Source organism: Toxotes jaculatrix, chromosome 6 (genome assembly GCF_017976425.1).
Source record: "Toxotes jaculatrix isolate fToxJac2 chromosome 6, fToxJac2.pri, whole genome shotgun sequence".
In the NCBI taxonomy this organism is placed as follows: Eukaryota; Metazoa; Chordata; class Actinopteri; family Toxotidae; genus Toxotes; species Toxotes jaculatrix.
The window spans coordinates 19,985,740-20,008,903 of NC_054399.1; the positions used below are offsets into that span (position 1 = coordinate 19,985,740).

The window sequence follows — 23,164 nt, forward strand, 5'->3', positions numbered from 1 at the left end:
ACCTCTCTGTCCGGGCTTTGGCCTGCAGCCAGGCAGCAGCAGCAGAGACGTGTCAGACCAGGTACACACCAGGGAGGCACACTTCATAAACTCTACTCTGGGCTTCAAATATTCAAGCTGAGAGTCTTGTGATTCCTGAATGGTGTGTTGCAGATGACTGAGTTGTAAATCGTTGAAAGTACAACCACCTCTGAGCTTCGCACGAGGACTTTAAGCTGAGTCTTGGAGATAGAAGTTGGACTTTGACTCTGGACTCATCATATAAAGTAGTGTAGAGGGAAAAGGAGGCTATTTTACCTAAAGGAGGACGGAAGAACAAAGCCATGGCCATGTGGAGGACAGTGGGAGCTCTATTGCTCATTGTGCATACTGGTAAGAACTGATTTATTACAACAAAATGCATCGTAAAGTTACACAAAGTAAGAGGGTTTTATTTTTATATATATGTTTTCACTTCAGCTCAGATCATGTAAGATCATGTCTGAACAGGCCATGTAAATCCACGTAAATCCATTTGTCTCCTCTGTTGAGTAAAATGCAGTAAAAAATACCAATTAATAAAAGTTCAAATGTGAGTATCAGAGTATCGTCCAACGTTAACGTTAGTCTTTGTAGCACAAAATTGCCTCTTTGAGCTTCCACAGGCAGTGCTTCCATGCCAACCTGAAACAATGAAAAATAGGAAATGAAATCATGAAACACATGGACAACAAAATGGTAATCAAAGTGAATGTGAAAGAAAGGGTAGTACTAAACAGTAGTACTTTTACTGGAGCTGAATTGCTTATTGCCTACTTTGATGGCTCTTATAAAAAAACACTGCACTGTACTATAGATCTTTTCCTACTTGTCTGTGTCCAGGGACCCATCGTCTCATAATCTGTTCATGATTATAGCTGTTGAATACTCAAGATTACAAGATATTTTTATGAATCACTTGGTGGAATATATATTTCAGTAACTTAGTGCCAAGTGGTCTCTGTGTCTCTCTCTCCTTCAGTGTTTGGCCAGAGCAGCATCAGATGGTGCACCATCTCGGACGCAGAGCAGAGGAAATGTCAGGCCATGTCGCAGTCTTTCGCCACCGTCTCCATCCGCCCTTCTCTCAGCTGTGTCAGAGGGACGACAGTCCAGAACTGTGTTCAGAAGCTGCAGGTCAGATTTTGATGACAGGAACTTTAATTGAATAAATCCTTCAACCTGATTGAACAAGTTTAAATAGCCTGCGATTATTTTAGTTCCTGAGCTTTTCATACTACTTTATTATCACACTGCCTCTTTCATTGTGGACTGATGTAGATCATTATGGTAAATATTAATTTAGTCATCTATTAATTAGTATCAGGAGAGCAGGGGACTTGTTAAAAGCTAATATAATACTTAGAGAGGCAGAACACACAATCAGGCATCAGATAACAGGGCAGAGAGTACATGGAAAGTTGCAATGAACTACTTAATAGGTGATGCAGTTATCAGGGCCCACAGAGCAAACTGGGCTGTTTATGACAACCACAATCTGGAAGACTCCTGATCTGTGAACTGTGAAGCTGAAAAAGCAGTGAAACACAAACATAAATGCATGTATTATAAATTTAACAGTATTTAAACATATTGTAATATTTAAATATTTAAAGCTTTAAAGTTTTCCTCTTAAAGGCAAATGTAGAATCTAGTGTTGACTGACACGTTAAAAGAGGAAGGTTATGGTTGTGCTGTTCCAGAGCTTTCTTCCTGAATGTTTTCACATCAAATCATCACAAGGCCACAAAAGCTCCTTCATGATATACTACAGATTAATTAGTTTATTTATTAGTAAGATCCTCTTTCTTTGCTGTGTTTATGCAGAGCAAAGAAGCTGATGCCCTGTCCATGTTCTCCACTGATATCTACAACCTCGGGAAGACCGCCTCCTTCAAGATGGCTGCCAGCGAATCAAAGGCTGACCGTAAGACTTAACAAAAAAATAACAAAAAACAACAAAAAATTGTAGCTGGAAAATCAGGCTTTGCTAGTCGCAGTGGGATTAAAAGTAGTGGTTCAAATATTTTCTGAGTAACAGTCCTCCCACAAACCACACAGGACCAGTGATGACAGGTTACCAAAACTCTGAGCTACTTCTATTTTGGTACAGAGGTAATTCTATTTTGCTGCACAGAGATAATAATCTCTGTGCAGCATGTGGGTCATTTCAAAACAGGACCTGTAGTCTGTACTTTGATCTAGATCTTATTTCTGTTCCCTGATAACAACATGTTGCTGTCTAACTTCTTGCAGAACTTAGTGTTCCAGTGTCATACGTGTGTTAACACCTGTGCTGTTGTTGCCTCAGGTACTGGTGCCTCTTACTATGCAGTTGCTGTAGTGAAGAAAGCAAATTCTGCCATCAACATCAACAACCTGGCTGGAAAAAAGAGCTGCCACACCGGGAAAGGCCGCACAGCCGGCTGGAATATGCCTTTAGGATACTTAATAGACCAGGGTTACATGTCTGTGATGGGCTGCAACATCCCACAGGGTAGGACAAATGTGGAAATGCACAAATGTAAATAAATACTAAATATACAGGAATCTGGAGATGTGTGTGTTTGCAACTAGGTGTGGCAAATTTCTTCAATGCGAGCTGCATCCCCGGAGCAAACGAAGCGGGTGACCCTGATTCTCTGTGTCAGCTGTGCAGAGGAGACGGCAGCGGACAGCACATATGTGAGAAGAGCACCATGGAGAGATACTTCAGCTATGAAGGAGCTTTCAGGTAGCACACATTCATACACTCATATAGACACAGAAGTTACTTTCCTGCAGAACTGTACATGTACATCTGGAGTGGACGTCATTTTCCTTCCTTTCCTACCTTGCACCTTTAATTCTCAGTTCCTTCTATTTTTGGCTGGCTCTCTGTAGATGTCTGGTTGAAGATGCAGGAGAGGTGGCCTTCATCAAACACACAGTGGTTGAAGAGAACAGTGATGGTAACATCTTAGTTATGGATAGACAGTGATTGGTTACAGTAACTAGTGACCCATTCATCCTCTATGTCGTAGTCAGTTAGCTTGTCAGGATGTCTGTTAACTAACCAGTTATTTTTTCCCACCAGGTCGTGGCCCCACCTGGGCACAAGCCCTGAAGTCATCGGACTATGAGCTGTTGTGCCGTGACGGCACCAGAGCTCCGGTCTCTCAGTGGAAAACGTGTCATCTGGTCCGGGTCCCATTTCGTGGCATTGTGGTTGGCAATGGCATCACTCCCTCTGTGGTGTTTAACATGCTGACAGAGGGGCTGGTACGTCCAAACAGCTCACAAACTCTTCTTCTGCAATAGTAACTCAAGTGCTCATAAAAATAGCTTCACGTGCAGTGTTCTTGATAAGTACCAAAATAAGACTAACACCTATTCAGTCAGAAAGTCATGATTTTGAGTTGTGAACATGCAGGTGTAGGCTACTTCAGTTCAACAGTAGTGCCGCTAAGCATGAACACTGGATGAAAATACATGGAACTATGAATTACCTGATTGGCTGCCGCCCTTTGCCATCCTGCCAAAATCAAGAGGGAGATTGAAAATGGGAGCTTCAGACTGAGTCTATTATCAAATTGTTATCAGATGGTTAGATTTAAATCCGGGCGTAAAATGCATCAAAGCGAAGAACCCAATGATGTATTTAACCACATTAACTTCGAAGTGTGAAAACGCGTTGCCACTGTGAGATTTTATTTGTGAGGTTCATGAAGTGTAACTTCCTGTCTACAGGAGAAGTCGGGCTTCAACATGTTTTCATCTGCGGGGTATGGAGAAGGAACACTGATGTTCTCCGAGTCATCCACCATGTTTCAGGGGGTGGAGTCAGACGACCCCAAGAAGTGGATGGGCCGCCACTATTATAACGCTCTGACAGCCATGGACTGTAAATCAGAAGGTAAATCACATCTATCTATCTGATCTATCTATCTCTAACCCCAGAGCCTAATCATAAAATTAAATAACGATTTAAAACTGTAATACCCTACTTTCAGTACCCTACATTTCCAAATAATTAAATCAATATTAGTAGAATATTAAATGAACCTATCACATATTGTATTTTAATGCTAAATATTGCAAATGTTACATTTAAAATTTACATTATTTAACTTAATTAATTAAAGTATTTAAGTTACCAAAGCAGATGAAATGTGATTAACTTGTTTGGAAAAAACAGCACTTGTGGCCTTTGCGGTAGCTTCTGAATGAGGTTTATTGATTTATTTATTTCTGTTTTAACCCTGTCTGCATAAGTGGGCAACGTACCTACCTATCATTTCTGTCTTTCTTTCCCTCTTCAACACTCACCAATCTATCTGTAAATATCAGGTGTCCTGCGGTGGTGTGTGTTGTCTAGCGGTGAGCAGCAGAAGTGTGCTGACATGGCCATAGCCTTTCAAGATAAAGGTCTGACTCCAAGCATCAAGTGTGTCCATGGGGACTCTGTGACTGACTGCATGAAGAAAATTAAGGTGACAGATATGATATTCATTCACTCCAAATTAAAACAGTAATAGATGTTAGTGAAATTCAGGGGAAAGCAGAGTCTTATAGAGACTGGATTTTTGAGGCTCATTTTCATATTTATATCAAGAATTTCAAAGTTTAAATAATCAGAAAATGTTATATCAGTTCATAGTTGTTATTTGGAGATTGATCACTTACACTGGCACTGACAATTAAATAAGCAAACAAATGGATTTTTTTTTCCTTGGCAGTCCTGAAACCTCAATCTCTCTTCTTCTCTTTAATGTTGGTGTAGAACAACGAGGCAGACGCCATCACTCTGGATGGAGGTTACATCTACACAGCAGGAAAAGACTATGGTCTGGTCCCTGCTACTGGCGAGAGCTACACAGGTAAAAACGCAAACACACAAACAAACCCACAATCACACATTCTGGATTCAAAGACAGCACATACAAACATGTTTTTTGTTTTTTCCTGTCTCCAGAGGACCGTGATGGCTCCATGTACTATGCAGTTGTGGTGGTGAAAAAGAGTAGCCTTGACATCCGTAACCTTGACGACCTGCGTGGCCGTCGTTCCTGTCACACCGGATACGGTCGCACGGCTGGCTGGAACGTTCCTGTTGCAGCGTTGATGGAAAGAGGCCTGATTACCCCTCAGCACTGTCAGATACCCCAAGGTCAGTGGGATGTTGGTGGGTGAGTGTTAGTGAGTGTGGCAGAGGTGTGAGCTGTACAAGTCAACTGAACTCACTCCTTGTGCGGAAATCTAGGTACCACAATGTTACGTTTTCTAGATAAAGCTAATGACTTTCTGCTGATTACTTTTCTCCATAGCATTAGAAGTCTGAAAATACCAGCATGCTCTTCTCTCTCCACCTGTATTTCCTGTCTTTCTTTACACTCTCAGTTGTCAAATAAAGGCAAGATTTCAGGGCGTTCGAAGCCTTAAAGCATTTGTGCTTCCTACATGTTACATCATTCACTCACATGTAAATTTGAGAATAAAATGAAATTATAAAAGTACAATAGTACTATTCACAACAGTAATAGGAATTTGGGCATTTGTGGATACAGTATGTGTCATATTGAAGGGGTTTTTCATCAATGGAGTGTTGCACTTTATTGCAGCATAAATTTGGGTATTTGCAAGGGACAGAAAAAAGTAGGTCAAAATCTGTGCAGCAGAGGCTGAGATGTGCTGATTTTTACAGCCTACATTTCCCACAATGCAATTTTAAAACCATCTTATCCTGCCTGAATCTATGAAACTCTACAGTAGGTAGGCTCTCTGTCACAGAGGCACATGTACTGACTCTTTAAAAGTATTTCTTGTACTTCAGATAAAGCAGGTTATAAAAGACAATTGGTTTAAAGCCTGCATTTTCCTTCCAGCATATGACTTCCTATTTCCTGTCTCTCCCATGATGCTTAGCGGTGGCAGGGTTCTTCAAGCAGAGCTGTGTACCAGGTGCCAATCAGCCTGGTTTCCCCAGCAGCCTGTGTGGTTTGTGTGTGGGAGACACTTCAGGGAAGAACAAATGCGAGAAGGGAAAAGACCTGTACGATGGATACGACGGTGCCTTCAGGTATTAAACAATGGAACACCTGAAACCTTTACCCGTCATCAGGATTACGCATTTTTCTCCAGTAGCTAAGCTTCCCCATTCTGTACTTCTATTTCCAGTGTTTCTTTCAATCATATCTTCAGTATTACTTAACATAGAAACACGGGTCTCGTGGACATTGTAAAGATGGCGTAGGTCTTTGTTATGACCACCAGTTTTACTTATTTCAGCTTTGTTTCTGGGAAACCTTGTTTTGTCCATCAGTTTGGTATGGTGGACTGCTCTAAACACTGCAATACCCATGAGCCTTGGGTGTTTCTTACTTTAACACACTCTGAGAGTTTTTTGCTAATTACTCCCCTTTAGTTTTAATGTACACAGGCTTCGTAGTTTTATCAAAAAACGGGATGTTTTCTTGCATGGCAGTTCATCTTTTGCTAATAGTTTCATGCTCATTCACAACTGTCAGTCACATGCTTTTGTCTACGGGAAAAATGGATGTGACTTTTAGGTCTGGGATCAGTGGTGTCTGAAATAGCTCATTCAGCTCACTTTGTATCTCTACTGTCTCCAATAGAAAACCTACTTGAACTTGTGCCACACACTACATGTGTCTGTCTGTGCATCTATTCAGGTGTCTGGCGAACGGAGATGGAGACGTGGCTTTTGTCAAGCATTCTACTGTTTTCCAAAACACAGATGGTAAGACAAGTAGCTCCGAGACACCCAATTTCCTTCTTTTGGGGGTCTCAGAATTTTAAAGGACATAAGTAACCCCTTCACTTTGTGTGTTTATTCAGGTAACTCTGGTGAATCGTGGGCAGTAGATCTCCACTCCACAGATTTCCAGCTGCTCTGTTCTCAGGGCACTAAAGCCGAGGTCACACAGTATAAGTACTGCAACCTGGCTAGAGTCCCAGCCCACGCTGTAATGGTACGGCCAGACACCAGCATCCACGCTGTGTATGGACTCCTGGACCGTGCACAGGTAAGCTGCAGAGCCCTTAAACTGGATTGAAGATGGGTTATGGTAGTGTTGTTACAACTATGACTAAAATTGTTCTTCTTGGTGGTACATTCAAAGATGCTCCAGCATATGAGTAGGCTGCCAGAAAGCATCTAAATAATGAGCAACGTTGTTGGATAATCAAATCCAGGACAGCAAAATGTTCACTGTGGTGGATTAAATGTCTTAGATAAGTCTCATTTTAAATTTTACAGTAAGATGAACGTAAATCAGATGGTAACTGGGATGTAGGCAATACATTTTGTTGGTCAGTGTCAGTGTTTATTCAGTCTCTCTTCGTGTCTTCCTCACTGTTTCCCTGTAGACATATTTTGGCAGTGACACAGGTCCTGGTTTCAGGATGTTTGACTCACAAGCCTACAAGGGCACAGATCTCATCTTCAAAGACTCCACTGTTCGCCTCGTTGGTGTCGCTGACAGAAAGACCTACCAGGAGTGGCTGGGACAGGGCTACCTGGACTCGCTGGTCGACATGGAGTGTAATTCATCAGGTGCAGGTAAAAATACACTAAACTGCATATATCATGCCTTACAATCCAATACCAGTAGTTTCCCACTTGTAAACAGCGTTCAAGTCAACAGTCAGGTTACTCCTGGGAATGTTTAATTTTTCTGAATGTTCAGAAAGTGTAAGTATTAAAAAAAGAAAACATAGCACACTGTGATGAGAAGAGTTTTTTTCTCCTTGTATAATCAAAATCCAGCCACGGGCGTTTTAAGATATTGTAGATGATATAATAAAAAGATGGATGAACAATGGCTTATTAGTTAGATTTTGAGAGCAAGGGTGAAAATAAACCATTCACCTAAATTTTGCCAAAAATAATTCAGACATTAATTTATATGGATGGATAAAAATGATGGACAGATTGATGTGGGAAGAAAGGGGGACTGATCTGATAGATAAAGACACTGTAACACTTCGTTTAGTTTTTTTTTAGTTTCCATTGCATAAAATGGTCTCAGAGCTTACTCTCTAAAAGGCAGGTTATGTGTCAAAGTTGTTTTTTAATGTATAATCTCTCAAATGTTTACTAATTTTTCTCTCTCTTGCAGTGATGTCTTCCGTTTGGCTGCTGCTGATGGCCCTGCTCAGCTTCGTGCTGACCAACCTCTGAATGTAAAGGCACAGGCATCCTGCCTCTTTTCCAGCTCCCTTCCTCCCCCTTTTTTCTCATCCTTTTGTACATTTCCTGTATCTTTCCCTTTCTGTCTCTTCTCTCCAGGTCTGCCTCTTCTGTCCCTTCTTGATTGCTGTTCAATCAAATCAGCCACCATAGCCTTAGTCAAGTCCAGTTTAGCCCTGTTTTTCTGGAGACCCACTCTTTCTATCAGTTTATGCGTTTTTTTATCTTAAAATTGTATAATTTCTACCTGCCATCCATTCATATATCAAAAGATCATACATATTTTGATCTATGAGTGGATGGCATGTTGGAACTGCCTTTGGATTAAAATGGTGCTGCTGTTGAAGAAAATGAAGGACTTGTTTTTTGTGGCAGAGGAGTTTTAGTTAGTGTACCAAACATGAAGAGAGAAGGTGTCGCTGCCACTTTGTTTACTGAGGGTGAGCTGCCATATCAGTGTGTATGCTGCCACCTGTTACATTGCTTTAGTGGGTAGTGCCTCTCTGTCTCTCCGAAGCTTGTTTTACAAAGAACAGCCAATCTGATTTTTAACCTCACGTGAACTACAGATAATGCTTTAACTTCTGGTTTACCTCACAGAAAAGCAGATAAAGACACTGCATTTATAAAACAGGGGCATACATACAAATTAACACACAGTTTCTTATTTAGAACTTGTTGTATTTAGACATGCAGATTGGTTAGGGGGTTGGGGATAGGGGGTGAAACAAAATATTTGTGGAGCTCGCAGCATTGAAACAAATATATTGCTTCTCCCCATTCTTTGGATAATCCACAGAACTCTCAGTAGTTTTTAGAAGGAATTAGCAAGTCATAGTAGTAGAAAGTAGCTCTAGTCAGAATAGTTCACAGCAGTCAAAAATACACAAAACCACAAAGGAAAATTACAATAACTGATCCCAGGTCAGCTTCCTCAGTTTGCAAAGGCTTCATGTGAGTATAGAAGTCAGGTTGTTGTTCTGCTCTGCCTCTTGCTCTGTGAGTACTACTAATGGACACAGACTTTCCTTAGCTCAGGCTGTGTTCCAAATATAAGCTAATGCCATATCAGTGAATATGCGCTAGTGTTGCCTCCACACAGAGCTGTGCTGGGGATGGCGTGATGATGAGTGACTGAGTTTTCATCCATTGGCTGTCAGCTTCATGCATTCTCCTCAAATGCTTTAAAATCAAACAGATGAATAATTTAATTCATGCAGTTTAATTCAGTATTCATTTGGGCCTGCAACTGGACATTTAAATGTTTTGCTGTATAATTCTTTGGCTTATCTCAGCAGATATTCACCTGTAGCCATTGTTCAAGCCTTTTAGTTTGTAAATTTAGACACAAATGGAGTGAGTAAACATTTAACATACTGGTTTGTGGAGAACATGAAGAAAACATCCTGTGGCTTGAGCTGAAGAGTGAATGAGTTTTTTTTTGTCTGGACGGTTTAAGTCAACAAATTGTTTGTATGAGCTGAAGGAAGACAAGAGACTTTGAAGACTGATTTCGCTTTAATTTACTGTAGTTTAAAAAAAAAAAAAAAGGTTTACTACATTAGTTGTTAGCAAAAACTCTAACTCTATCTCTTATGTCTGCTAACCCAAACAACTCACTCCAGAAATGTGTCTTTCAAACTCAAACTAACCAGTTCTCTGTCATATCCACTGTACTTCCTGCTGCTTGATGCTGTTCCCAGTTTTAAAATTGTTGATCGGATGTGTTTTTTCCTATGTTGAGAGATCTATTTTTATATGAAGTTCAGGTGCCATATCAGTGTATATGTACTGGCTCATGCTGTCAGAAACTAATGCCTTCTCTTCCTCTAACAGAGATTTATTTCTGTGTGAAATGATGTCACATGTAACTAATATTTAGTTGCCAGGCCAGTGCGTCTGCATAAATATTGCTACATAAAGCTGTTTTCTGTGCTTTCTCAAATGCAATAAAACTATATGCTGCAAACTGCATGCTAGAATTTTTGAGAATTTATCATATTATTAATGTTCATTTTACAGTTTCTTGCCTCTGATTGAGATTCATATGAGGCTCTTTGTCATGTAGCTGTTATATAACGGGCCTTTAATCCATCCCACAGCTACTAGAAACATTTAATTTCAATTAGCATCAGAATAAGAGAATAAATCAGATCACCTCTCATGTCTTTCTGAACACAGAGACGTGAAATTTGGTTTTGCCATTTATATAACCAGATGATAGCAGAGAGATCCGCAGTGAAATTAGTTTTAAAAAAAGAGCAGCAAACTCTCACATCTGAAAAGCTGAAACCATAAAATGTTTGCTTGAAAAATTACTTTATTACATTTTTGTTGGTAGACTAATCACTGCTCCTTTAAGTAGCAGCACAATTTACAGTCATTACATGAGTTTGCATTTGCCTGGATGTTTCAAGTTAAACACGATTCACTTAAATTTATTCTGTAAGTTAAACAAATAAAAAAGAATTGTGTTTGACTTCAGGCAGAACACGAAATTACCCCATTTTGATTTGGGAAAGGATTCTGCTTGATATTTTTGGTTTTGGCATTTTAAATGTGAAACTAATCATTGCACCTTTAAGTAATAATACAGTACAATAATTGGGCGAAGGTCAAGGCTGAATATTCTCTGTTGACACTGAAGACTCCACTGGGCTACGTGTACGCAGGTGTTTTGACATTTAAAAGCAGTGCTAATTACAACCAGCTCAATCTGCTTCTGCCACTGCAGTGACCAAACCTCAAAGAAAGCAATACAATGTCCTGTGTTGTTATCTCTACTTGAATTATGTTGTAAATTCATCTTTGCCATTCTCCTGCTACAGTTACAAAAGCAGAGGAACTAGGAGTTACACCTTGGACACAGTGAACTATGAACTCCAGTCCTTTGGACTCTGCTGTTCCTGCAGATGATTTGTCACTGTTTTTTAAAGGGCCTACATTTATAAATGCTCTGCTTTAATTAATAAATGTAAGTCTCATATGGTCTTAAAAGCACATCTTCTCCTTCTCCCTTACTGAAAAACCCAGTATCTATGAATATGCAATTCACAGCATGTGACCTGAAGCTTCAAACTTCAACATCACTTCAACTTTCTTACATTTCTAATTTTACTATACAGCTATGTAACCTTTCTTTTCAGACTGTTCCCATGTCAGTGACAAATGATATCAGTTGACACAGTCCAGCAGTCAAAGTGCTGTGTTATAAATTATAATCTTTATTTATACAGTCAGAACTAAGTGGTGAATCCATTGTATACCCATAACACCTCCTTCTCTGTATGTATACATTCATCTGATGAAAGGATTTCCACTGACCACTTCATGTACAGAGCAAATACAGGTGTTTGGCAGGATTGGTGTCATAGATGCATGAGTGTAGGTCGTTGGAGGGAAATGACAGGACATCACTTAATGTAGAGAGGCTATTAAAACAAGGCTGTTCTAGATGTCTGTTCTTTATCGAAATGACAACGTTAGCAAAGTGCACATAACCTTTCCACACTAATCCACTTCCACCTTTAAGTCTCTACAACAGTTCCTACTTTTTAACAGGCTGTCTCAAAGATGAAGTACACACATCAAATTTCCACGCCTAGTGAATACAGTGAACTTATTTAGCTACCCACAGTTTATCATAAATGATCTGGCCATAGATCACAGGTACGTGTTGACCTCTCCCATTATCAACAACCACCTTCCCTAACTGTGAACTGACCGAGTCCAACATGAAGACACTTTATGATGGTTACAGTTCATACATCATTTCACCTTTGTTCCCCTGGTTTCTTTAATAGGCAGTCAGGTGAGATTAAAAACACTGGATGTTGTCATTGTGTCGAGAACAATAAAGTTTTGTTGTCAGGAAGTTCCCAGTCCCTTTAATGTCCTGCAGACAGTCTGGCCTCTTTATTTCTTAATCTGTCTGGAGCCGTCCTTCCATCCTTCCTTCACTTCGTTCACAAATGTCTCTCGGACTCTCCTGAGGCGTCTGCCCATGTCTCCCAGGTCACCGGGAACTTTGCCGGCTTCGTGCTTGACCTGCCGCAGCGTCTGGGACCGCATGACCCGCTCCGACGCGTCCCGGCCGGCTATCTGAGCCTTGGTGATGGCGTAGGCTGTGATCTGGGCTGCCCTGCGAATCGGACGAGACTCGGCCAACTTCTCGACGACGTGCAGATTGTTGATGAGGGTAAATAACATGCGAGAGAGCATTTTGTCGAGTGTTTGTTGTGTTGTGTTGTGTTAGCTAAGCCAGCTAACTCTGCAGTCCCTTCCGACTCTCTGTGTATTTCAGCCCTGTAAAGACACCAGCGTTAACCGTTAGTTTTCCGCACACATAAATTCGTCGACGTTAACTTACACGGTGTAAATTTCACTAACTACATAAAGCGTTAAAAAAAAAAGTTGACCTGCTCCAGTTGAACCCGGTGACCGTCAGCTAGCGGTAGGTGTCATAACAGGCTGTGGACGGAGGCTGAAGTTGGATTCACATTCGGGAGTTAAAGCGACGTTAACTTTTAGTGAGCAGCGGCCACAAGTGGTGATTACAGGACGGCACACATTCAGTTCTGGGATGTTCAAGTACTGATTTTTTCCCTCCTCAGTTGGCTGCTGATGCCTTGTTTCAACCCAGGGCTCCCCCAAACCTAACGTGCTTCAGGGACAGCAAGCTTAGACATGGTGATCCTCCATGGAGACCTAAGATCTAACCCTTTTAAATGTAACAGGTCTGTATTTGGAGTATGTATTTGGAGCATTTTTACTTTTCCAATATTGAATGTCACGCATCTTTCAGGCCATAATACTGGCACACTAACTTGATATAATGGTATCAAGTGGAGGTCAAACAATATGCTTCAATATGCACTAACCATATGTATGTTGGTGTATGTTTCTGCACAGCCTGAGAGCAAAGGAAAACCGGAATCAAATCCCTTGTTTGTATGCACAAACTTGGCCAGTAAAACTGATTCTGATTCATTATCCAAAAATATTAAGCAGGTGACACCTGACAGGTAATGGGATATTGTTTATCTCCACGACAGCTGTGTGACAGTTTCATACTTGCGGCCTGTGAGACTGATGCATCTCTGCTGCAGCACAAAAACAGAATCATCATTAATTCAGAGAATTCACATAATGAATATTTGTTATTAATCGTTAGAAGAGTCTTTTTGTTTCAACATGTATGTGATTAACAGAAAATAGTAAAAATTTTTCAGATGATTTGGTGGTAATGGTAACATAATATATCCATATGTAAATAAGGATATGGATATCGATATTGGTGATCCTTCATTGGTATTGGAGCTAAACTAAGTATGACGAATCTGAAACTAACTTCAAAACAAACCGGTGAACTACATCCGGTCTCACCGTACGTACATCCGCTTTCAATCACAGATTTTCCCAGCTCATTTCCCTTTTTCATCCCTCCAGATTTTGTCCCTGAGCGCCGAGCTTCGTTCTCAAACCTACCCGCAGAGTCGCTGAACCTGTGAACGGACTGCAGCCATGCGGGTGCTTCTGCTGTTTGCGGTGACGGTGCTGTCTCTGAGCCCGGCGGCGGTGAACGGCGCCGAGAAGAAGAAGCTGCAGATCGGCATCAAGAAGCGAGTGGACAACTGCCCCATCAAGTCCCGCAAAGGAGACGTGCTGAACATGCACTACACGGGCAAGCTGGAGGACGGTACGGAGTTTGACAGCAGCATTCCCCGCGACAGGCCCTTCACCTTCACCCTGGGAACCGGGCAGGTGATCAAAGGCTGGGATCAGGGCCTGCTGGGCATGTGCGAGGGAGAGAAGAGGAAGCTGGTCATCCCCTCCGAGTTGGGCTACGGAGACCGGGGAGCTCCTCCGAAGATCCCTGGAGGAGCGACGCTCATCTTTGAAGTGGAGCTGCTCAGCATCGAGAGGAGATCCGAGCTTTGATGAAGACGAGATGGCAAAAGAAGAACAACTTTCTAAACGTACGTTAGTACTGGTGGTAGAAAGTAACGAAGTACATTTACTCAAATACTGAACTTAGGGATGAGTCCGAGGTACTTGCACGTTACCTGAGTATTTTTGCTTTGAGTTCATGCAAGATTTTCCTTTGAATCATTTTAAATAATTTTGTGGTTTGGACCATTGGTTGGATAAAACAAACATTATGAAGGTACTCCAACTCGTCTCTTTTTTTAAAAAAATTTTTACAAACAGAAAAATCAGTTGATTAATTAAGAAAATAATCAGGAGATTGTTATTTGCACTATTTGTTAAAGCGGCTGTAGTTATAATCAGCAGTAAAAGGCTGCTTAAATATTAATGTATAAGAAATAGTGATCTAACTTAGAGTACTTACCTTTCATACTTTCCCTAATACTGCACTTTCCCAATTATACATACACACTAAAGTAACATTTTTATTGCAGGAGTTTGTCTTGTTTTGAAGTATTTCTACACTGTGAAATTAGTACTTTTAAAGAATCTGAATAATTCTTTCATCAATGGTTATTGCAGATATGTGTCACCTGTCCTCTGAATAAACTCTTGGATAAACCTTCCTGGCCAAACACTGGTTAATACTGTTTTGGTTGTATTAACCTGCCTGTTTAATGCAACCATGGCCACAGTTTTTGACCGTGGATCAGTTTTATAGGGAGAAATGGAACAACTGTAGTTTTGGGGTGTCTTGTTCAGCACATTATTTTCTGTCATATCTGCCACCACAAGACACACCAGCAACAGATGAAGAGCTGCAGGTGACAGGATGTGAAAAAAGTACTGTTTCGCTGTTAGTTTTGAAACTCAGGTATCGGATCAGTGTCAACTGAAAAACTGCCAGCCCTTATTAGAAGTAGTGGTAACTGGTCTTGGGAGGAGGTGTTTTTCAATGCTTATTCTACTGTAATTTTCTTTCAGGTTCCAGGAGGTGTTGCAGCATAAAGTGGAGATCATCTGACCTCTGATGAAGACTACATGGCAAATCTGGGAGTAGAGTTGGCACCGCCCGGCAGAGCCACTGGCCTCCTTTCACTGGCTTTGCTTATTATGCTCTGATTATTGGACTGATGTTATTATATGACCTAAGAACTGACTGTATGTCCTTGTTATACATTAATGGAATTGACAGCAGCTAAGCCCAGTATTTGGCCAGGGGCTGATGATAACATCATGCCCTGCTGTTTCATCTCACTTTTGTTTTTAATTTTCAGTGATTTATAAATGGGTTGATTTATATCTGTACTTTTTTTTTGCAAAATAATTCAGGTTGTTGATTTAGTCAAAAGTCAGACAAAAAACAGATTAGGATAAATGTTTTTGTTCACAATATTTGAATTCTGATAATAAAATGTTGACCTTATGGGAGCCTTTATAGTCCACAGTGGTTTTGTTAGGAAGATAAGTTTTTACAATTTTGTGTAACTGGAACTTGTGTATTTTATGGCTCTTAGCCCTGGAGTTGGGTAGTGCAATCTAAAGCTCTGTGTAAACATTTGTAAAAGTCATCTGATTAATGCACCTAAGTATTCTGGTAGTTACACCCCATAAATGTACAGTAAAACTTAATCATTAAGGTTTCTCAAATGACAGTTTTGCTTGCTGACAGGGGCAAATACTGTGTGGGATACAAGTGCATTGAAAGCAGTTTAAACAAAAAAAAAAGTACATATTTTTAATATCTGAAAATTATTGGTAAAATACTTATTAAAACTATTTATGAAGTATCAAAAAAGCAAACACATCAGAGAGAAATAGTCAAATTAAAAAAAAAAAAAAAAAAAAATCCAAGTCAAACAAACAAGAGGAGCAGTCTGTCAGTAGCCAGTGACATAAAGGGACTGCAGCCAATAGTAAGGCACCACATCTCATATTTACACTTTCAGCTTCAATAGTCATGTGACTTTTGGCAGTTGAACTGGCCGTGCTTACAGAAGTGGTAAGCTTGGCTGCTGTTTTCAGAGACAAAGACAAGGAAAGCAAAAGAAAAAAAAATCATAAACATAATAATAATGTATGAACAATGTGTCTATTTATTTGTTTTAAGGGTCAAATATTTTTTTTTCTTTGTCCATGGTTTATATCTTCACCGACTGTGAGGTATTATCACTAGTAGTACACATGGGCACTGTACCTCAAAGTGAAAACACCAAGAACAGAATTTGGTACCAGCAGGGGGCGCCACCCGGCTAGTGCAGATGTTCATAAACTGGGATTAATGGTTCCACCCGGAGCTCTTCACAGGACGGACACATGAACCGGAAATTTTGTGAAGCTGTTTTCCGCAATACTAGTAGTTGAATAGTTTCAGAGCGGCAATCCTCGACTACTTCACCATGTCTGTTAAATTAAACGCGTTAAATAGCGATTCTTACATTGATGTTAGCCAATACAGAGACCAGCATTTTAAGGTAAATGGAGGACTATTCTGAAGGACCGTCAATCCCCGAGGGTTTTTGACGTCAACGGTTTATCTTATTGGTTAACAGTTAGCAACCGTTAGCAAACAACAGCGCTTCGATTCGGCACAGACTTCACGGAAAAACTATATAGTTCCTGACTGGAAAGGTCATCTTTAATACTATGTTATGGTTCTGGGTCTGGGCTATGAGATAGAGAACTCAGCTGATTTTTAGTGATAAAATTTTATCTGGAGTACCGGTTTTTACTGTTTATTGAGCTCCATGTGTTTCGCAGTAGTTTATACCCAGTTCACAGCTAAACAATGCAACTTACTGGAGCATCGATGGGCGTTTGTTTAAAACCATTATTGGTTTATCTACAGACGAATCACTTAACAGCGCAGTGCTGAAGCTTTCCCTGGTCTTTCTGTTAGCACTTGACCAGATTATTGGGTATTTATCCTTTACAGTGGGGAAACCCGTAGCTCTGACCAGTGTCCTCAGCTTATTGAGAATGGTGCTTACTCGTATTTTCCAATGGTGCGTGTGTTTTCAGGGAAACCGCTATGAACAGGAGAAGCTGCTGAAGCAGAGCCACACTTTGTATGTGGGGAACCTCTCCTTCTACACCACAGAGGAACAGGTAGGATACGCCGCCATTATTAATGAGTACATCATCAGCTACAGCTCTGCACCGGGTTTAATTATCATCATATTCTTTTGCTACAAGAAGCTGAAGATGAAAAATCAAACAATGGGTTACTAAATGCTCTCATGTTTGCCAGTTTGTCATCTTTTTATGAATGAATTCTTGTGACTCTAGTGGTTAATAATCTGTTATAGCAATCTGAGTGTGCTATATGTTTATTTTTTGTATATAAAACTAGTCAGAGCATCTAGAGAAATCTGAAATAATTGTGGTAACTTTCAATGCAAATTTAGAAATTTCATAAGAGTGAAAAGTATTTACAGGATAATCTAATGTTTAACATACATTTATTATTGTCTCCTAAACAATACTCACTTTTTGTTTATTTGATGTACAGGTTCATGAGCTGTTTTCCAAAAGCGGAGATGTCAAGCGCATCATCATCGGCTTGGATAAAATCAAGAAGACAGCCTGTGGATTCTGCTTTGTAGAGTATCCTTTTAAATAGGTGACCCATATTAAACATAGGCTTTGTCTTTAAAAATGCTTTTGTTCACCTGCACAGAAAACACACACTGTCTGTCTGGTTATTAACCAAAGTACCGTGCTTTGTTTTGAGGTCAATTTTATAACTATAAGATCGAAGTGTGCATGTTGTGCAAGTTTAGGAGCCTGCAACAGACCTTAACTCTGGTTGTACCAGATACTACACACGGGCAGATGCAGAACATGCCATGCGCTTCATTAATGGCACACGGCTGGACGACCGTATCATCAGGACAGACTGGGACGCCGGCTTCAAGGAGGGGCGACAGTACGGCCGTGGCAAATCTGGAGGACAGGTGAGGAATCTTACACTAGTAAGACTAGTAAGCAAACTAGTCGTTATCCTACTGTGGATGCTGACAGACTGTAGACATCAGAGTGGTTATTGTTATATAGGAACCCTCCTATTACCACCTCCACCCACACAACAATCAGACATGCAGCATTTTTAACTGCATACTGCAAACTGCATACTTCACAGGGTTTATTCCTCATCATGATATGTTGGAAAATTTTAAATAAAAATACAGTTAATCTAAATGCTGCCTCATTTTGTGTTCAGCGTATACAGTTAAAACATTTATGGTTAAGCTCAATTCAAGAAACTGTGGTATTGAAATGCCAAACCAGGTCAATATATCATTATTGGTTTATTGGACTGTCACCAGTATCAACATCAAAGATCCAGTAGTGGACAGGCTGTAATCTTATGCTGTTTGGACAGTTTCACAGACAAATATATGAATGTATTGTATTGTTTTTTTAATTTTTCTGGATATCAGTCCAGTATTTTAATATCCTGTGGGCTAAACACATTGCCCCCTCTGTCAAAGATACAGCTCAGTGTGAAACACTGAATTAATATTTTGGCATAAAATCAAATCTAATGCAAACAGACTGCAGGCAGGCTGCTTCAATTCAGAAATGCTTGTGTGCGCTTGACAAAATTCCCTTCCAAAATGGGAAACGGATGACCAGTGACTGTAGTAGGTTAACTGTTCCCGGCCGTTGCTGTGGTCACATGATTTGATTCTAAATCACTGCTAACCTCAGACATCCCTCTGGGTGCTTGTATCATCCTGATGTTCAGGGTCTCCTTCATATTGTAAGGATTTGGGATTTTCTGCAGTACAGCGTTTTGGAAAACAATATAAAACACAGCATACCATGACATTTGAAAAATGACATATACTGAAATGGCATTCAAAAAAAATCAATACACTATATCATGACATTTTAATACAGCAGTATGATATTTAGAAAGTGCTATAACTTCCAAAATAAATTATGCATGATTAACCATGGCCTTTGAAGAGACAGCATTACTGTAGTATGGCATTTGAAAAATGAAAGTGTATATTATGCTGTTCGCAAATACAACATACATAATCATGTCCAATTTTGTTGTAGTGGTACTCAATGAGCTTTCTGGGAGAGAGTAAATAAGGAAAGATTAGTATTGGACAATAGACCAGCTTATTTTCAGGGAAAAGGTTTGCTTTTAAACACAAGTAAGACACAAGTCATATTCACTTGGAACATGAGACATGATCTAAGCTCAGAAGTCCACTTAGGTCAGTAAGACAGTATAAACTGTCCAAAGTTCTTGTGGGATGGTTGAATAGCTTCAGAAGCCCCCTCCCCAAAGTAAGCTGGGTTTGAGCCTCTGATTTTACCTCTGTCTTTTCCAAATATAACTGTTTCTGGCACTTTTCAACACTATTAATGCTTTCCTGTCTGAAAGTGTGCCTCATTATTCCCATATTTACATGATATTGCGCCCAAGTGTAATTGAAAGCTCAAAGCAAATTTTTGATCTTAGTTTATTTCATCAGTTAAAGTCAGTTATAAGGCACTAAACTGGCTCAAATGTGAACGTTTCCTTTATTAAAGTTTGGTAATCTGCAGCATTTCTGCCTTTTTTCCCTCTTTGTGCATGTGTGGTTTTTTTTCTGTGTGTGTTTGTGTATTTACCTGTGCCCTCTGGCTGTGTTTTTGTTTCATGTGCAGGTGAGAGATGAGTACAGGCAGGACTACGACCCAGCCAGAGGCGGCTATGGTAAGCTGGCTCAGCAGCACCCACCTGCAGAGTCACGTAACAGTTTTTAGGCTGAATCCCACCACAGCAGTCTGCCTGGACTACACGGAGTGCCACCATCAGACCTGGACTGGATTAATCCTCTAGCAATGCCACCATAGTGTCACCATAGATTGTTTGTCTCAGTGTTACCATGAAACCTCTACAGCATGAACCCGCTGGACTCTGGAAATTCACAACTGTTATTTATTTATTTTAGAGGCTTGTTTTTTCTCTTCTGACTGCCTCCATACCTGCCATCAGTCCACGTGAAAGCACAGGCCAGACTCCAAAGTTACTGTGTGATATTTTCATTATTCTGCATATAGTAATACCATATATTTCCCCACAGGCTGGAAAACTGTGATAGCATGCAATGACTGGGTTGTATCAACTGTATCGAATATCAATTTCACAGAATGATCTTGCTGAAGTACTGATTTCCATGAATGAAACTTTGTGTCCCAAACCGTGTATAATTTTTTTAAATAAAGATTTTTTTTTTTACATTTAGTGAGTGAAATTATTTATTTATATTTTTCCCTGATCACTATTAGCCTCTTTCTACTAATGTGAACCCGGTGCTAGTTCTGCTGGTGCTGGTTCGGAGGTCTCTGGGGTTTGGTAATCCAAAGTTCTGTGTTTATTTTTGTAAATACACCCATTCCACTGTTTTGTGTGTACTAAGCAAATGAAGTTCACAGAACAGATTTTATTTAGCCACTCGGGGGCAGTGGAAACAAGTTGTAAACACAACACTGAGAAGTTTTCCCCTTTTAGGTTGACAGTAGCTTATTTACACGTCCAGCAGACACGGAGCAATGATAACATTCATTTGGAGTTGTGTCTGTGACCACCTGAAGAATTTAAGTGTGTATCTGCTCTCATATTAGCTCTGTTTTTCGCTTAACATACTCCCAAACTTTCACATCACATGCAGTTATTGGTAATATAAAAATATTGATTACAGCAACTTTAATGATAAAATTGGACATTAAATCAATGGGAATGTCCAAATAGCCTTGGTCCTAAGGCTCTGCCAGCTGGACAGTTTTCTCTTCTAGACCAGTCAAAGCATTATAATTTACCTATCCAAACAAATCGCATCCACTCCGGTGTAAGATTGTTCTAGAAGAGGAACACTTTCTTACTAGTAAGTAAGCTAGTGGTTATCTTCAGGTTCAAGGGTTCAACAGTGATTTACATGCACCAAAGTTAACATTCATAGATAGTCCTTAAGGATACTGCAGCTCCCCAGAGCCATCAAATAAAGATCTGTGAGGGCTTGTCCGGGATTTGAACCCGGGACCTCTCGCACCCGAAGCGAGAATCATACCCCTAGACCAACAAGCCCTTGATATGGAGCATAGCTTTCTTTGTAATTGGTCTTTTTCTCCTGGGCTCAGATGTACAGGTCAATAGGGAAAACTTGAAAGCTTGCATGAACAGTTTTGCTGTGAATTAATATTAGAGAATTATACCTCAAACAACTGTTACCTACCTCGTGTTATGAGCATTTTTTGCAGGTATAAAACACCTGTTGTGTACTGTTCCAGGATTTTTCTGTGCAGGTTCAAATTCAATCAGTTTCTGTAAAGTCTGCAGTGGTTTGTGCGCCCCAAAGCTAACAAATCAGTAGGTTTTCTCACCAATAAAACACAACAGTAACTCTCGACACCGGTGAGTCGAACCATGAGGTTAAAATCAGTGCATCCTGCTGTGCTTGAGTTGAGTTTGAGTTTATCTGCTATAAAACTCTGTACACTGTTAAACTGTTGGAATAGTTTGAAATTTTAGGAAATGTGCTTATTTGCTTTCTTGCTTTCTTTCTTCATGGTGACTGAGTGTCCCTTTGAGCACGGCAAAGCTCACTAATTACCACAAATTAATCTTCTTTGTTTAATCCAGTATTTAGCAAGCTTTAGAGGAGCTCATAGGTGGATTTTTATATCTTTTGACATGGCTAGCTGTTTCAAACAGAAAACAAAAACAGAAAATCTCAATGTCTTTATTCCCTCTGTTGATATGTTCCCCCATGGTGCCAAGACCCAGACCCTTTATTCATTTATTTCTGGAAATGTGAAATGTGGATCACATACAGTGGCTTCAGTATTCAGTATTCAGACCCCTTCACTTTTGCACACTTTATTTTGTTGTACACTGAATAACCCATACTAACAATGTGAAAACATGTTTTTATGGTTAGGGTTCAATGTTTGCAAAAGTATTAGAAATCTGTCATTGACAAAAGTATTCGGACCCTCTGCTGTGGCGCTCCATACTTTGGTCAGGTGCGTCCTGTTTGTTTTAATTAGCCTTGAGACTCGTCTGTGTGTTTGGAGGCCACCTGTGGCAAATTGAATTGATTGCTCAGAGGCACTCACCTCCTATAGAAGGTCCTGCAAGTCAGGCCGCATGTTAGGAGAAAACCAAGCCATGAAGGCCAAGGAACTCTCTGTAGACCTCTGCAATAAAATTGTGACAGGGCACAGAACAGGGCACTGTTATAAATGTGTTTCCTTTATGGGCTTTGGTCCTTTTTGTAGGACATTCTGTGTTTTTTTTCTGTTTGTAGCAAATTGCTGTTGGTGTCCTTTTGTAATCTCCTCGGCAGAGCTGTCACTTTCATCTGCAGAGATGTCCTGGTTTTTGTTCTCACGGATGTTTGCCTAACAAACTCCTCGTAGATCAAAACATTGCATCAACAAAAACTTTTTGGAGTTTGCAAAGTTCAGTTTGCAGACAACCTCTCCTTTTTCTTAGCAGCCATAGTTCCCCTGTTCTTCACAAAGCATTATGATTATACCAGTGATCATCTTGTGGAGCAGTTGGTCAGGGCTCAGTTCTTAGACAGTCTTCATTCCACCTGTTATAAAGAACATGGTATCTTGGCTGTTTATAAGCAGTCATCTGGTCTCTTAACTCAAAGTGAGCTATAGAAGTGAAGTGAGGAGCTAAGCAGAATACTGAACCGTGGAAATTGGCTTAGCTTCAGGAACATTTGCATTATTTCACCACCACTACCTCCTGCCATCAGCCACTACACTTTATTCTTAATCACATCTTCTCAAAGCAGATTTTGAAAATGAACACAAGATGGCAGAAGAGGAGGTGGAGTTGGAACAGACAGATATGGTAGTGAAGCGGTGGCTGTACACTTTCCATATAGACTCAGGGGTCTCACTGTGATGAGAGAAAAGCATCTACTTCCATCTTCAGCCTGTTTTATTTAATTATTTAAAAACAAAAATAGAAAGAATTATCAAATCATGTGTTGGAGGAGAAATAGA

At 40.2% G+C, this 23,164-nt stretch overlaps 4 protein-coding genes and 1 non-coding gene across 5 annotated transcripts; 3 read left to right on the plus strand and 2 right to left on the minus strand.

Moving 5' to 3' along the window:
* Positions 1-323: 323 nt before the first annotated feature.
* Positions 324-8,405, plus strand: meltf (melanotransferrin). The gene is made up of 16 exons (XM_041040591.1): positions 324-372; positions 1,001-1,155; positions 1,846-1,945; positions 2,330-2,515; positions 2,596-2,752; positions 2,902-2,969; positions 3,095-3,279; positions 3,748-3,913; positions 4,348-4,490; positions 4,781-4,877; positions 4,973-5,167; positions 5,923-6,076; positions 6,690-6,757; positions 6,856-7,043; positions 7,387-7,579; positions 8,139-8,405. Exons 1-16 carry the CDS (start codon positions 324-326, stop codon positions 8,198-8,200), a joined length of 2,166 nt encoding a protein of 721 aa, XP_040896525.1. The 3' UTR covers positions 8,201-8,405.
* A 2,439-nt stretch (positions 8,406-10,844) lies between these two features.
* On the minus strand, positions 10,845-12,734 carry si:ch211-162e15.3 (protein NCBP2AS2). Its single transcript, XM_041041291.1, has 2 exons — positions 12,628-12,734; positions 10,845-12,514 (listed from the first exon to the last, which is right to left on the minus strand). Exon 2 carries the CDS (start codon positions 12,428-12,430, stop codon positions 12,125-12,127), a length of 306 nt encoding a protein of 101 aa, XP_040897225.1. The 5' UTR covers positions 12,431-12,514; positions 12,628-12,734; the 3' UTR covers positions 10,845-12,124.
* An 859-nt stretch (positions 12,735-13,593) lies between these two features.
* On the plus strand, positions 13,594-15,568 carry fkbp2 (FKBP prolyl isomerase 2). Its single transcript, XM_041040910.1, has 2 exons — positions 13,594-14,187; positions 15,122-15,568. Exon 1 carries the CDS (start codon positions 13,733-13,735, stop codon positions 14,147-14,149), a length of 417 nt encoding a protein of 138 aa, XP_040896844.1. The 5' UTR covers positions 13,594-13,732; the 3' UTR covers positions 14,150-14,187; positions 15,122-15,568.
* A 912-nt stretch (positions 15,569-16,480) lies between these two features.
* ncbp2 (nuclear cap binding protein subunit 2) lies at positions 16,481-20,383 on the plus strand. Its single transcript, XM_041040908.1, has 5 exons — positions 16,481-16,611; positions 17,159-17,245; positions 17,649-17,743; positions 17,955-18,093; positions 19,808-20,383. The coding sequence occupies exons 1-5, from the start codon at positions 16,537-16,539 to the stop codon at positions 19,904-19,906; spliced, it is 495 nt and encodes a 164-aa protein (XP_040896842.1). The 5' UTR covers positions 16,481-16,536; the 3' UTR covers positions 19,907-20,383.
* Positions 20,384-21,155: 772 nt separating this feature from the next.
* Positions 21,156-21,227, minus strand: trnap-cgg. The gene has a single exon. It is a non-coding gene; the product is annotated as a tRNA-Pro (tRNA).
* Between the last annotated feature and the right edge of the window lie 1,937 nt (positions 21,228-23,164).

Excerpts from the sequence above, each read along its gene's own strand:
- meltf (XM_041040591.1), top strand. The coding sequence starts at position 324 with ATGGCCATGTGGAGGACAGTGGGAGCTCTATTGCTCATTGTGCATACT. Across the intron at positions 2,516-2,595 it reads GGGCTGCAACATCCCACAGG|GTGTGGCAAATTTCTTCAAT; the intron begins GTAGGACAAATG and ends GTTTGCAACTAG. Across the intron at positions 6,077-6,689 it reads GGATACGACGGTGCCTTCAG|GTGTCTGGCGAACGGAGATG; the intron begins GTATTAAACAAT and ends GCATCTATTCAG.
- si:ch211-162e15.3 (XM_041041291.1), bottom strand. The coding sequence starts at position 12,430 with ATGCTCTCTCGCATGTTATTTACCCTCATCAACAATCTGCACGTCGTC.
- fkbp2 (XM_041040910.1), top strand. The coding sequence starts at position 13,733 with ATGCGGGTGCTTCTGCTGTTTGCGGTGACGGTGCTGTCTCTGAGCCCG.
- ncbp2 (XM_041040908.1), top strand. The coding sequence starts at position 16,537 with ATGTCTGTTAAATTAAACGCGTTAAATAGCGATTCTTACATTGATGTT. Across the intron at positions 17,744-17,954 it reads TGTGGATTCTGCTTTGTAGA|ATACTACACACGGGCAGATG; the intron begins GTATCCTTTTAA and ends TGGTTGTACCAG. Across the intron at positions 18,094-19,807 it reads GTGGCAAATCTGGAGGACAG|GTGAGAGATGAGTACAGGCA; the intron begins GTGAGGAATCTT and ends TTTCATGTGCAG.